General features: G+C 39.3%; 1 protein-coding gene across 1 annotated transcript; it reads right to left on the bottom strand.

Annotated features, from left to right (window-relative positions):
- Window positions 1-6,813: 6,813 nt before the first annotated feature.
- LOC101524005 (olfactory receptor 11H4-like) lies at window positions 6,814-7,770 on the bottom strand. Its single transcript, XM_004584883.4, has one exon. It carries the CDS (start codon window positions 7,738-7,740, stop codon window positions 6,814-6,816), a length of 927 nt encoding a protein of 308 aa, XP_004584940.2. The 5' UTR covers window positions 7,741-7,770.
- Window positions 7,771-12,777: the final 5,007 nt, after the last annotated feature.

Here is a 12,777-nt window from a genome sequence, read left to right as displayed (position 1 = left end):
GTTCTGTGACATGTGATATGGGTATCCTAAACTATAGCTTCACCTGCTGAATTTCAATGCTTACCTTTGTAATTGCCTTTGGACAGTAAGGTGATGCGTATTATTTCCTCTCTTTTACTGATAAGGTTGTTGATGTTCAGAGAGACTTAAGGGATGAACTTAATTGTATTTGTAAAACCAATGACTCTTCAATGCCCTGACCTGTTTGGAACAAGCTCCACTTCAGTGCAAATGTTCCTGGAAGCTCATGTTTCAGGAATGCTTTGTCTTTTGGTAATATTGTCCCTGTAATAGTCCACACATAAGCCTAAATTTTGAACACATCCTTTTGCTCTAAAGGAAAATGGACTATTACTCCAATCAAAATAGCTACTAAGTTGTATTCTTAGACATAGAGATCCAATGAAAGGCAGGGAAAAGTGGGATTGTAGCATAGGTGTCTTGAGCCCTGGGGAAGCCACAGTATAGGTAGAAATTGTGTGATATGGTTTGGGAGCCATCCTTGCTCTCCTAGAGATACTCTCCTAGGCGGAGTCTGTGTTTGCTGAGTAATTCAGCCCATTCCTTCCTGAGGGGGTCTGGTCCTTTCACAGCACTTCTTTACGTGCAGCAAAATTTGTCTTCTTTGACACTTCTACCCATCATCTCTGGGACTTTCCAGGTCAATAGGTAAAGTTTAACTTTGTTGAAGCTGAACAAATCTGAGAAAACCTGTGTCTAATTTGTCTTTTTTGTGATGGTGGATGTTAACTAGCTGAAGGCAGTTCTTGTATTTTCTCCCCATATTTTTGCTGATCCCTAGCACTTCTTTTTCCTGTTTCCCTGTTTTCTTTTTTCCCACCCTACCCAGTCTTAGCCAGGTGGTACAATTCCACATCATGGCTTGGTTCTTGAGCCATCATGTTCTTGAGTAATCAATTTTTGTAGGGGATAAAGCTACATGTTCATTTTTGTTAGAATTAATTCCTAAGCTATCATATGTTGCTTCACCATCTTGCTTTCATGTACTTTAAATAGTGAGTAAAAGGGTTGTCTTTATGGTATTGGCTGAATCAAGAGTTGAGACAAGACAAGAATCTTGGATATTTTCTCATCAACCTTCTTTAAATCATTGATTCATGGTTGTTTGCATGTCCTAAATTTTTCAGGTCAAAATTCAGGATATCTCATTGGGTAAGCCACCATCAATATTTCAAATTTACAAATATATTGACTTTAAAAGTTGATTAAGGAACCATATTGTTTATTTATATTACTGTTAAGATACTCACAAAATTCCATGTTTATGTCATTTGTACAATCTACAGAATACAAGAGGCCTGCTTCTCAGTATTGGATCACACCTGTAGCAAACCCAGAAGAATAAACGTTTTATTGCCAAAGTAATTTTATATATTGGTATTAGCAGTATTTTTGATAATAAAATTATTTAATAATCATGATTCTTATGGATATGTAAGTGCACAGTGAGAGAGAGAGAGAGAGAGAGAGAGAAAGAGAGATCTTCCATTTTTGCTGCAACAACCAAGGTTGCGCCAGTTTGAAGCCCAGAGCTAGAATTCCATCTAGATCTCTCATGTGGATGTCAGAGGCCCAAGTACTTGAGTAGTCATCTGATCCCTCCCAGGATGTACTAGTAAGAGTCTGGATTAGAAGTAGAATAGCTGGGACTTGAACCAGACATCTCGTCTTTCCTTCCTTCCTTCCTTTTTCTTTTTTCTTTCCTTTTTCTCTTGTTTTCCTCTTCCTCTCTTCCTTTTTTAGTTATTTACCCTCATTGTTTTGTGTGTGTGTGTAATTGCTACATTTTAAAATTTATTAATATATGAAGGACAAACTTCATAAATTTCATAGATATGGTTGCAAGAATAGAATTTTTTACTACCTCCCTCCCCCTCCACTTTCCCTCCTTAAAACTTTTTTTGATGGCATATTTTAAATTTACTTTACAATCTCAGACTTGGTGCTCCTTTAAACAAAGAGTTCTATGAGGGAAAGCTGGGCTTAACCCACTGTGCCAAATATTCTCCACAGAAACTTAGAGTTATCGCTACCAATCCAGATGGTCATCTGTATCTTGGCAGTGATGTGCATAGAGTGGGGCTCCATGAACTGTATGTTCTGAAGCATGCTTAGCTGCGTGTTATGGGTCAAAAAAGATATTTATTTCAATTAGAAAAAACTTAGATCAATGTGTGTAGTAGATGATGATAACTACTATTATATAAAAACTATTTTGTGGTATTTGAAGGCTAGTAGTCAGTGATAAGAATGAGCTTACCCTATTCAAAGACCAGGAAGTACTTGACACTGAGAAATACAGGTCTAATCCGTGATACTTGGCATGGAAGCAGACTTCAGAAATCCTTATGAATCAGTTATTGACTTCATAATGTCCAAAACCTTGTTGAGATGATTTGTGCTGCAGTAAAATTTTCATTGCCAGAGTTAGAGAAAGATGGAAAACAAACTCTACAGATAATTTGAAATCTTACTGCATCTATTTCCACGGCCTTTGACACCAAGGTACATTTATTAGCTGATCAAACGTAAATGTGTATTCCCTTCTTTCATCTTGCTGTTCCCCTCACGTGGCAATTAAAATGGGCAGTTGGTGAAGAGGAACTAAGGGCTGGGCTGCTGTTCCTGCATGAATCAAGGAAGGAGCTGGACCTCTTGCCACATCCCCAACCATTCACCCAGGAACAAGCATTTTTAAGATTATAAACATGGGATTTTTCTTCTTTAAATTTTTTATATTTTAAAGTTAATACTAGTGTAAATCTAAGGGAAGAGTTCTCTGCATTTCTCTGTTAGTCTCCACTTGCTATTTGTCACTTGCCAACAACTCTGAAAATTTCTTACTCCTGTTAAGAAATAACCTGTCAAAACTTCAATGACAAAATTTATAAAATGGTGTAAGACTCACTCTGTACTCTAAGTGGAGGAAATTTAATGTCCCTCTCACCCAATATCCAAGACATCTGAACATTCTCCCATTAAGAGAATTGTACAGATAGATCTCTGTGAGACCTGAGGGATCCCTCAATGTGGATATATTACATAAGCACTTTTGAAGAGTGTGTTAGGAAAAGAGAAGCAGAAGGTCTAACACATTTTTCCTACAAAGAAGACAAGAATCGAGAATGAAAGGATTTGCAGGGGGATCCTCCGCTGTTAGCATCTGCCAATGGTGCATTCACAGAAATTGTGACATGCTGTGCAGTCAGACTTCCTCACCTTCTTGCTGGCAAGTCTGTCTCCTGGAGGAAGATGTCAGAGCAACTCCAGCCTCAAGACTCTCATTACTTACACATCCTCAGAACTGAATCACTCATGCTTAGAATTGTCTGTGGCTGCACAGAATTACTTCCTTTATTATTCCCGATCAAATGAATGTGCTGTTTATATCAGTGGTTATTAAGAGTCTGCAAGTCTCTCCTGAATAGGTTTCGTAGTTCCCCAGTGTGTTGGCTGGGAGGCATCTACTTTGTTCTGCCTGTGTCTCTACATGCACCTCATTCTACCTGTATCTGCTGCTCTTTTCTCTTGTAATCTGAGTAACGAGATGTAGAAGTTAGCTACATATTCAAGAGAAGCCAGGAAAGTTTCCTCTTTGTGGAGCTATCTGAACTCTGTCTCAGGACCCAATCTATGGGAGTGTAGATCGAGAGTGGAGTGTGAGCAGGGGTTAACCCAGAAATGAGAGAAGGAAAATGTATGTATCTGTGCTTGTGTGATCTCTCCAATAGAGTTGCTTTACCTGTGGTTTTAAAGCCACGTAAGTAACAAATACTCGATGTGTAACCAAGACTTATTATGTACCTACTATGTGTCAGGCTCTGGTTAAACACTGGGTGCACACAGTTGTTAGGAATCAGTGTATGTCAAGACTTCATGGAGAAGTTTTGCTTATTTGTATGGAGAAAACATGCTTGTTTGGGGTTGAAAAATAAAGATAAGAAACAAATCCCTGTTGTATAAAATGAACTTAGGCTTGTTTAATTCTTGGTACCTAGACTGCAAGTCTATAAACACTCAAGTTAAAAAATTATTTGTGTATACATAGTTGGCTTGTATTATATTCATTTTAAGAAAATGAACTTAAACATCTTTTTCAAAGTTTTATATATTCGTTTGAAACCTAGTTTCGGAGAGGGAGAGGTGAGGGAGACCACTTGCATTTACTGGTTTTCTCCAAATGACCATAATGGCATAGCTGGGCTAAGTCAGAGTTGGATGCCAGGAACTCCATCTGGGCCTCCATGTAGGTGGAACGGATCCAAGCACCTGGGACTTCTTCCAGTACCTTCCCAGACACATTAGTGGGGAGACAGACTGGAAAAAGAGCAGCCAGGATTCCTCACATGTCAAGGTGGCTATCATCAGAAAGAGAGAGGATAACACATGCAAATAAGGATGTGGAGAATGGCAATTCTTGCACATTGCTAGTGAGAATGAAAATTAGTACAGCTGTTATGCAAATTAGTATGGTGACTGCACAAAAAATAAGATGAAACTACCATGAGATACAGAAATTCCACAATTGGGTGTTTACCTAAAATATTTGAAATCAGTAAGTTAAAGAGATTGCCTGGACTCCCACATTTACTGCAGAACTATTCATAATAGCCACAATATAGAATCACCATCCTAGCTCTGGTGCAGTAGATGGAGAAAGATTATGATGATCTTAGAGAAGAAATAAATCTTGTCACTTCTGTCAACATGGTTGGAACTGGAGACCATTATAATAAGTGAAACAAGTTTGGCTGTGAAAGACAAATATTGCATCAAGGATATTCAAGATATACATGAAAATGTGTATTGGGAAAAATTGTGGAAGGATTTAAAATTTTTTTCACCAAAATAGACCTATACAAATTTATTACAATTTGTCTGTATAGGACATAGTTTGAGAACCAAGAGAGCTAAGATAACTATTTGAGAAGAGCCCCTGACCAAAACAAGAATGGCAAGTAACGAATGACAAAATTATTAATGCTTTATGAAAAGTTTATAGGAGTAATGTCCCAAAGAAAGCATCCTTTTACAAATGGATAACTCAGACCCCAGCGGCGTGGCCTAGCGGCTCAAGTCCTCGCCTTGAACGCCCTGGAATCCCATATGGGCGCCGGTTCTAATCCCGGCAGCTCCACTTCCTAACCAGCTCCCTGCTTGTGGCCTGGGAAAGCAGGAGAGGACAGCCCAAAGCTTTGGGACCCTGCACCCATGTGGGAGACCAGGAAGAGGTTCCAGGTTCCCGGCTTTGGATCAGCGCAGCACTGGCCATTGCGGCTCACTTGGGGAGTGAATCATCGGACGGAAGATCTTCCTTTCTGTCTCTTCTCTCTGTGTATCTGACTTTGTAATAAAAATAAATAAATCTTTAAAAAAAAGATAAACAAATGGATAACTCATGTTAAGAAGGGGTGAGAGGAAGCTTGTAGCAACAGACCATCCACATGAATTGTGTGTGTGTTGGGAGGGGAGTTAATTTTCTTCGGGCTCCAACTGAAGAGGACTAACAGTTGGCAGCAAAAATAGCAGCTGACATTATAGACATCTCAATCACTTCAGCTTACATCATTGTGATTGAAATACTAATATGGGGCAAACTTTCCATTTGTTCCCCAAAAAGATCAGGTGCAGACAAGAACAGAGTTTTCAATGGAAATTGAGACAAAGATTGATTTGTTTATTTGAAAGGGAGGGTGACACAGAGATGGAGAGACAGGTTCACTCTTCAAAGGTCTGCAAGGGCTGGGGCTGGGTTATGCTGACCCTGGAAGCTTCATCTGGGTTTTCCATGTGGGTTTTAGGGTCCCAAGGATTTGAGCCGTCATCTCCTGATTTCCCAGGCACATATTCAGGGAGCTGAAACATCCAGGATTCGAATGGCACTCTGCTATGGGATACAGGCATTGTGACCTGTGACACAATGCTGACCCCTCAGTGATAGTGTTAAATAAGTGGGATTAAGATCATGCAGCGCATCCTCAGAGAACTGGAGCATGGAACATGGTCCTGAAGGCAGAGCACAATTAAAGCAGTGGTTTCCAGGAGCTGCAGGCAGTCCAGTTAAAGCAAGATAGACCAGTTGGGTGAAGGGCATGGCATCAACTTCTTGGGGTGCTTGACGTATAGTAACATTTTTTTTATTAGAAGAGTGTTCTGAGGAACTCAGCCAAAGCTTTCAGCAGAAAAACATGTGGGAATTCTTCCTCAGATGGACCCCTCCGCTGTGACAATACTCACGCTTGCTGCTCTCATCAAAGAAGGGAAAGTTTGCAGGAATTAGACAGAAATGTTTAGATGGCTGCTTTACAATCTGGATATAGCTCTTTCCAACTTCTTTTTGTTAATCTTTTTTTTTAAAGATTTATTCATTTTATTACAGCCAGATATACACAGAGGAGAGACAGAGAGGAAGATCTTCCGTCCGATGATTTACCCACCAAGTGACCCCCAACGGGCTGATGCGCGCTGATCCAAAGCCAGGAACCTGGAACCTCTTCCGGGTCTCCCACGCAGGTGCAGTGTCCCAATGCATTGGGCCGTCCTCCACTGTCTTCCCAGGCCACAAGCAGGGAGCTGGATGGGAAGTGGATCTGCCGGGATTAGAACCGGCGCCCATATGGGATCCCGGAGTTTTCAAGGCGAGGACTTGAGCCGCTAGGCCACGCCGCCGGGCCTGAGAATATATCATTTTAAAAGTGTACATTGGATGGGTAATGACAGAAAATCAAGCCTTTCCTATCTGATCTTCATCTGGATGATGGTTTACTTGGTCTCACAAGGATTCCTTTGTGCTCATTGTATCCTTAGGACTTTCTTCAATGCAGCCTTCATATCCTTATTTCGTAGGCTGTAAATCAGGGGGTTTAAGAAAGGAGTCACCACAGCATAAACCAAAGTCATAATCTTCTGAATTTCAGCTGGGTTTTCAGCAGTGGGACTCACATACATCACCAGGAGGGCCCCAAAGAACAGACACACCACGGTCAGATGTGACCCACAGGTGGAAAAGGCCTTCTGCCTACCAGCTGCTGAAGGAACTTTTAACACAGCTATCAGTAAAATGGCATAGGATCCAAGGATGTAGAGAAGAGTGAGAATGATGATGAGGGAACTCAGAATATAGAAGACCATCTCAGTAACAGGAGCTGGGGCACAGGACAGAGCCATCAGCGGGTCTAAATCACACAAGAAGTGATTGATGATGTTGGGCCCACAGAAAGGCAACTGAGAGAGTTGCACAGCAGAGCCTAAGTAACTAAGAAACCCAAACACCCAGCAAGTGGATACTAAGATATAACAGAGTCGGGGGGTCATGATGGCCGGGTAATGCAATGGCCGACAGATGGCGAGGTACCGATCATAGGCCATAATGCAGAGGAAATATGCTTCGGTTGTCCCAAGGGAGGTGAAAAAATAGAACTGGAGGAAACAGCCAACAGAGGAGATGGTTTTTGCTTCTGAGAGAAAATTGACTAACATTCTGGGTACAGTAGAGGTGATATACCAGATTTCAAGGAAAGCAAAGTTCCCCAGGAGAATATACATTGGGGTGTGGAGCTGCTTGTCCAACACCACAGCACAGACAATAGCCCCGTTTCCCATCGTGGTAAACATATAGACTCCAAAGAACAATGAGAAAAAGAAACTTTGCATCTCTTGGCAACCAGGGAATCCAAGGAGGACAAAGTGGGTCACAGTTGTTGTCTCTGATCTGTTCATCAATCCCAAGCTGCAGAGAAAACAGGACAGCATTACATAAGTTGTTTTCTTTCCTGAAAAGCTTGGAGGAAACTATTCAAGGTACTTACATTTCTGGCTTGGCAATTAGTTTGCAATAAACCACTCACTGACTTCTGGCTCTTATTTGAAAACCACTAACTCATCAGTCATGTGATCTCAAATTTCAATAAAATTAGGTTGCTAACAAAATTTTTACCTTACTTGGATTTTATCAGTGGGTTAGACTTTAAAAATTTTCTTCTTTTCATTTTAAAATTTTGAACGCTTGCAACTATTAGCCTCTATGAATCATAAGCAAAGTGGTTATCAGTTTAATTTCTTTTTCCTGCCTATAATTAATTACTCCTAATAGAAATTTTTAGTTTAATTTGAACTCAGAGATGTGGAGAAAAATAACTGCATTTGTGGGACATTTTTGGCCAAGTGAAAAGTATTTGACATACTTCTTAGATATTCTAGAACGGTGAATATCTGTTTTGCATTTTGAGTTTTTTTAGTTGTTTATTTTATAACACAAGTTAATAGGCATTGGGGTTTCCTCTCCCCTCCCCAGCCCCCCCATTGTTCTCCTCTCCAGCCTTACAATAGCAGTCTTCCGAGTGCCCTCAGTCCATCATACTGTCAATGAGGTGTCTCCCAACAATGTACCGGCTTAGCTGTCATTTTGCTGTCAGATCATCCTTGCAAGTATGGGGATATACTTCTCTCTGCATTTTGAGTTATTTACATCATGATTTTTTCATAACATATTAGTGATTTGTAAATATCACTATGGAAACCAAGAGGAAAAGTCAAGTAATTTTTTTTCTGGAGAATTGGGAATTAAAAATTACCTCATAGTTGTCTTTGAATTAAATGTATTTCATACTTAAATACAAATATATAAAGTTAGCAATTAAAAAAGGAGGTTGAGCTACCTGTGATGTGCATAAACATGTAACAGGAGCAAGTAGAGAGTCATTGTTGGAAGTGAGCAGTAAGTACAACATCAGTTTTCTAAAATTATTTAATGGACCAAATTTCTGAACTATGACATGTTCCTTTATGGATCATTAGGCAATAAGTCTAAAGGCAGTGTTAAACGGAGGGAGATCTGAGAAACCGGGCACTAGAGTCAACACAACACAATATATCGTCATGATACTGCAGATATTGCGGATGAGCTCACGTGCAAAAACCCACAAAAGCTTGCAAAAACATGTCAATATTATTAAAGGATTCCAGTAGAATTGGCATCCTTCGATACCTCTAAGGAAAAAGAAATCCAATGAAGCTCAGTCTGAGAGAATAGTTACTTTTCCTTCATGGCTGGGCTAAGTGTAGGCAGACTGAGTCTTTAGTGATGTTTCTCTTTATGTGGCATTAAAAATTGAGGGGCTGACCCTGGCTGATCTGTCCTTCTCCCTTTCTCCAAGTGCTCTAGAGAAACAGAAAGCAACAGGGCATTTCTTTGGGCAATAGTGTAGCCAGTGGAAAGCAACACAACCCTGCATAAGCCTTTCAGGTTGGCTTCAAATGGGAGGTGGACAATTTCACCAAGAGCTATACAGACATTCCTTACTCGGAGGGTTTATCTTAATGACTTTGGACTTTACAAAGGTGTGAAAACAATACTCAGTCAGTGGAATATAGTCTTGAAATTTTTGAACTTTGTTCTTTTCCCAGGCTAGCAGTATGTGAAACACACCTTCTCAGGGTGCTGGGTGGCAGCAGCAAATTTTCACTTCCAGGCAGCCATGCTTTTACTAGCAAGCACTAGAGTAAACAACTGATATTCTATAGCATTCTGCATTGCTGAACTATGATAGTTGGCAGCTTAAGACTATGAAATGCATTTTCAACCTCAGGGCTTGGTGGTGATTTAAGGAACATTTGAGTAAAACAACTTGCTTACCTCCAGGCACCTGTTTATTCCCTTGTTTTGTCCACAAGAGAAAAGTTCAGTGGGTGAGTTTTATATTTTAGTTGCTTTTCTGCAAAGCAGCTAAAACCAGGGAAATGCCAAGCTCATGAGGAAATTTCAGAAAGGGGGTACCAAGGAAGGGAATGTCATGGAGACTCTCATGGGTGCAATTAAAGTTTTGTCAGTCTCCTGTGAGCGTGTTTGTGACTCCCCCAAGAATCCTTGCCATATCATCCTTTATTTCACCCATAATTTATTGTACAGTTCAAGTTAAATTGGACCCTAGAGCACAAACAGGCAGGATGTCTTAAAAGGCAAAAGTGAGATGTGTACAGATTTCTAGATTCTTTTTGATGGTGAAATACAGAGTGTTCACAATAGACATTGTTAATACTCTCTTTACATACTTGAGATCTATAAATTTTGCTTCTGATCTGTATTGCTAGATTACTTGCTTTGTTCCTTTATTCCTTCTTTCTTATTTCAGATTATTCCAGTACTTTTAAGTTTTATTTTTTCTTTCATTTTTTATGGTGGATTTATTTATTTTGTATAAACTCTCCTTTTTTCCAAGTTTTTTTTTTCTTCCAATGATGCAGTTCCATAGGTTCTGGTATTTCTCTTCCTTCCTCCCTAAATTCCCTCTTCCCACTGATTTCCCCTATATTAGTACAATAGTGGAGTCCTTTCTAAATAGTCATTAGTCCATCATTCTGCTATTTTAAGTATATCCTGACATTGCAGGAATGGACAAAGGCAAAGAACCCAGCATCCTATTGTCTAGAAATACTTAACAGTTTCATTGGGAGTTCATCATTAATTTGAAAGTAAACTTGCATGCTGCATTGTATCTTCACATCTGGATAGGATAGTCTCTGTTGCACAGTTACTTAAATGAAAAGCCATTAAAACATCAACAATAGGAAGAAAAATTGGAAATTTAAAACAACACCAAGCTAAATGACATGTTACTGAATGACCAATAAGCCGCTGAAGAAATGAAAAAGAAAGTCAAGAATATTATGAAGAAAATGATGGTACTGTATGACTTATGTGTCACTGAAGAAATTAATAAGAAATTTTTTTTGAAGAAATGAGAATAAAAACAAAAATATAAAAAACCATGAGATGTAACAAAAACAATATTGAGAGGGATGTGCATAACTACAGGTGCTTAGAAAAAATAGAACTATTTTGAATATGGTCTAATAATGCATCTCGAGGACTTACTAAAAGAGAAAAATGAACAGGAGGCAAAAAATGATAAAAATCACAGCAAAAAATAAAAGTAATTAAAGCTAAAAACCCTACAATTTGCAACAAGAAAGACCCATTTTTTAAAATGAGCAAAACAAGCTTTTAGTCAGACTACCAAAGAAAAGCAAGAGAGAAAAACTAAGTAAAATTAGAGATGAAAAAGAAAGCATCCTAAGAAACGAGTCAGGTGATCTCATTGAATGTACCCTTTGATCATTATGTGATGTCCTTCTTCATCTCGTCATATTTCTTCATCTTCACATCAAAGTTTGTGTTATCTGATATAAGGTTGGCCACACCACTCATTTTTCTTTTCCGTTAGCCTGGAATATCATTTTCCATCCTTTTGCTTTCAGTTTCCATATATGTTTGTTGGTGAGATGTGTCTCCTGTAGAAAACAAATAGATGGGTTTTGTTCTTTGATTGGTAAGTTTAAGCCATGTACATTCAGGGTTAATATCAATAGATAGCAATTTGGTCCTGTCGTTTTAGCAATGAGTTGTTCATTGTTTGATTTAGTCTTCTGTTGTTTTATTGGGACGTTCTACACCTTTGCCTTTGGTTTTGGTAGGTGCTATTACTTTTTTCTTTCAAGAGAACATTTTTAAATATCATTGGTAAAGCAAGTCTGGAAGGGGCATATTCCTCAAGCCTTTCTTTACTGTGGAAGTATTTTATTTCATTTTCAAAGACAAAGGAAAGCTTTGCTGGGTAAGTTATTCTGGGCTGAAAATTTTTTCCATTTAGAAACTAATATGCCACTCTGTTCTCTTCTGGCCTGTAGAACGTCCTCTGAGAGGTCAGTAGTGAGCCTGATTGGGGTTCTTCTATATGTTAACTGATTTTTTATGTGCCTATTTAAGGATCTTTTCCTTGTGTTTAACTGAAGAGAGCTTGATTATCATGTGTCATGATGAAGATCACTTTTGGTCAACCATGTTAGGAATTCTGTGCTCCTACTGTATGTTTTTTCCAATTCTTTCTTCATATTAGAGAAGTTTTCATTTGTTATTTCATTGAACATATTTTAAAATCCTGTTCTCATTCTGTGGCTTCTGGAACTTCCATAACTCATATTCAGCTTTTTAATAGTGTCCCTTAATTCCTGAATACTTTTCTCAGCTTGACTCAGTTCCTCTTCCAGCTTTTTGATTGTTTCCCCATAGCAACAAGAAATACCTTCTGATTCTGAGATTCTTTCCTCTGCCTTGCTCATCCTTATTTAGGCTTTCTACTGAATTTTTAATTTGCTCTATTTTGTTCTTAATTTCTAATATATCAGCTTTCAATGGATTCATTGCACTATTTCCTGTATTATATATATATATTTTTTTCAAGATTTTATTATTATTGGAAAGCCGGATATACAGAGAGGAGGAGAGACAGAGAGGAAGATCTTCCATCCGATGTTTCACTCCCCAAGTGAGCCTCAACGGGCCGGTACGCTCCAATCCGAAGCCGGGACCAGGAACCTCTTCTGGGTCTCCCACATGGGTGCAGGGTCCCAAAGCTTTGGGCCGTCCTCGACTGCTTTCCCAGGCCACAAGCAGGGAGCTGGATGGGAAGTGGAGCTGCCGGGATTAGAACCGGCGCCCATATGGGATCCCGGGGTTTTCAAGGCGAGTACTTTTAGCCGCTAGGCCACGCCGCCGGGCCCTCCTGTATAATATATTGCTTAAATTCCTTGGATGCCTGTATATGCTTCTCATTGCTGTTAAGAAGCTTTATAACAAGTTTTTAAAATTCTTTATTCTCCATTTCCTCAATATCTTCCTCAGTTGACTGAAGTTGATAAAGGCTTTTGCTCTTTTGTGGGGGGCATTAATCATATTTACTGTGCCTCTGTCTCTTTTGC

Source organism: Ochotona princeps, chromosome 6 (assembly GCF_030435755.1).
Source record: "Ochotona princeps isolate mOchPri1 chromosome 6, mOchPri1.hap1, whole genome shotgun sequence".
Taxonomy (NCBI): domain Eukaryota; kingdom Metazoa; phylum Chordata; class Mammalia; order Lagomorpha; family Ochotonidae; genus Ochotona; species Ochotona princeps.
Note: the sequence above shows the minus strand (reverse complement) of the source record. Positions and strands in the feature narration are given on the sequence as shown.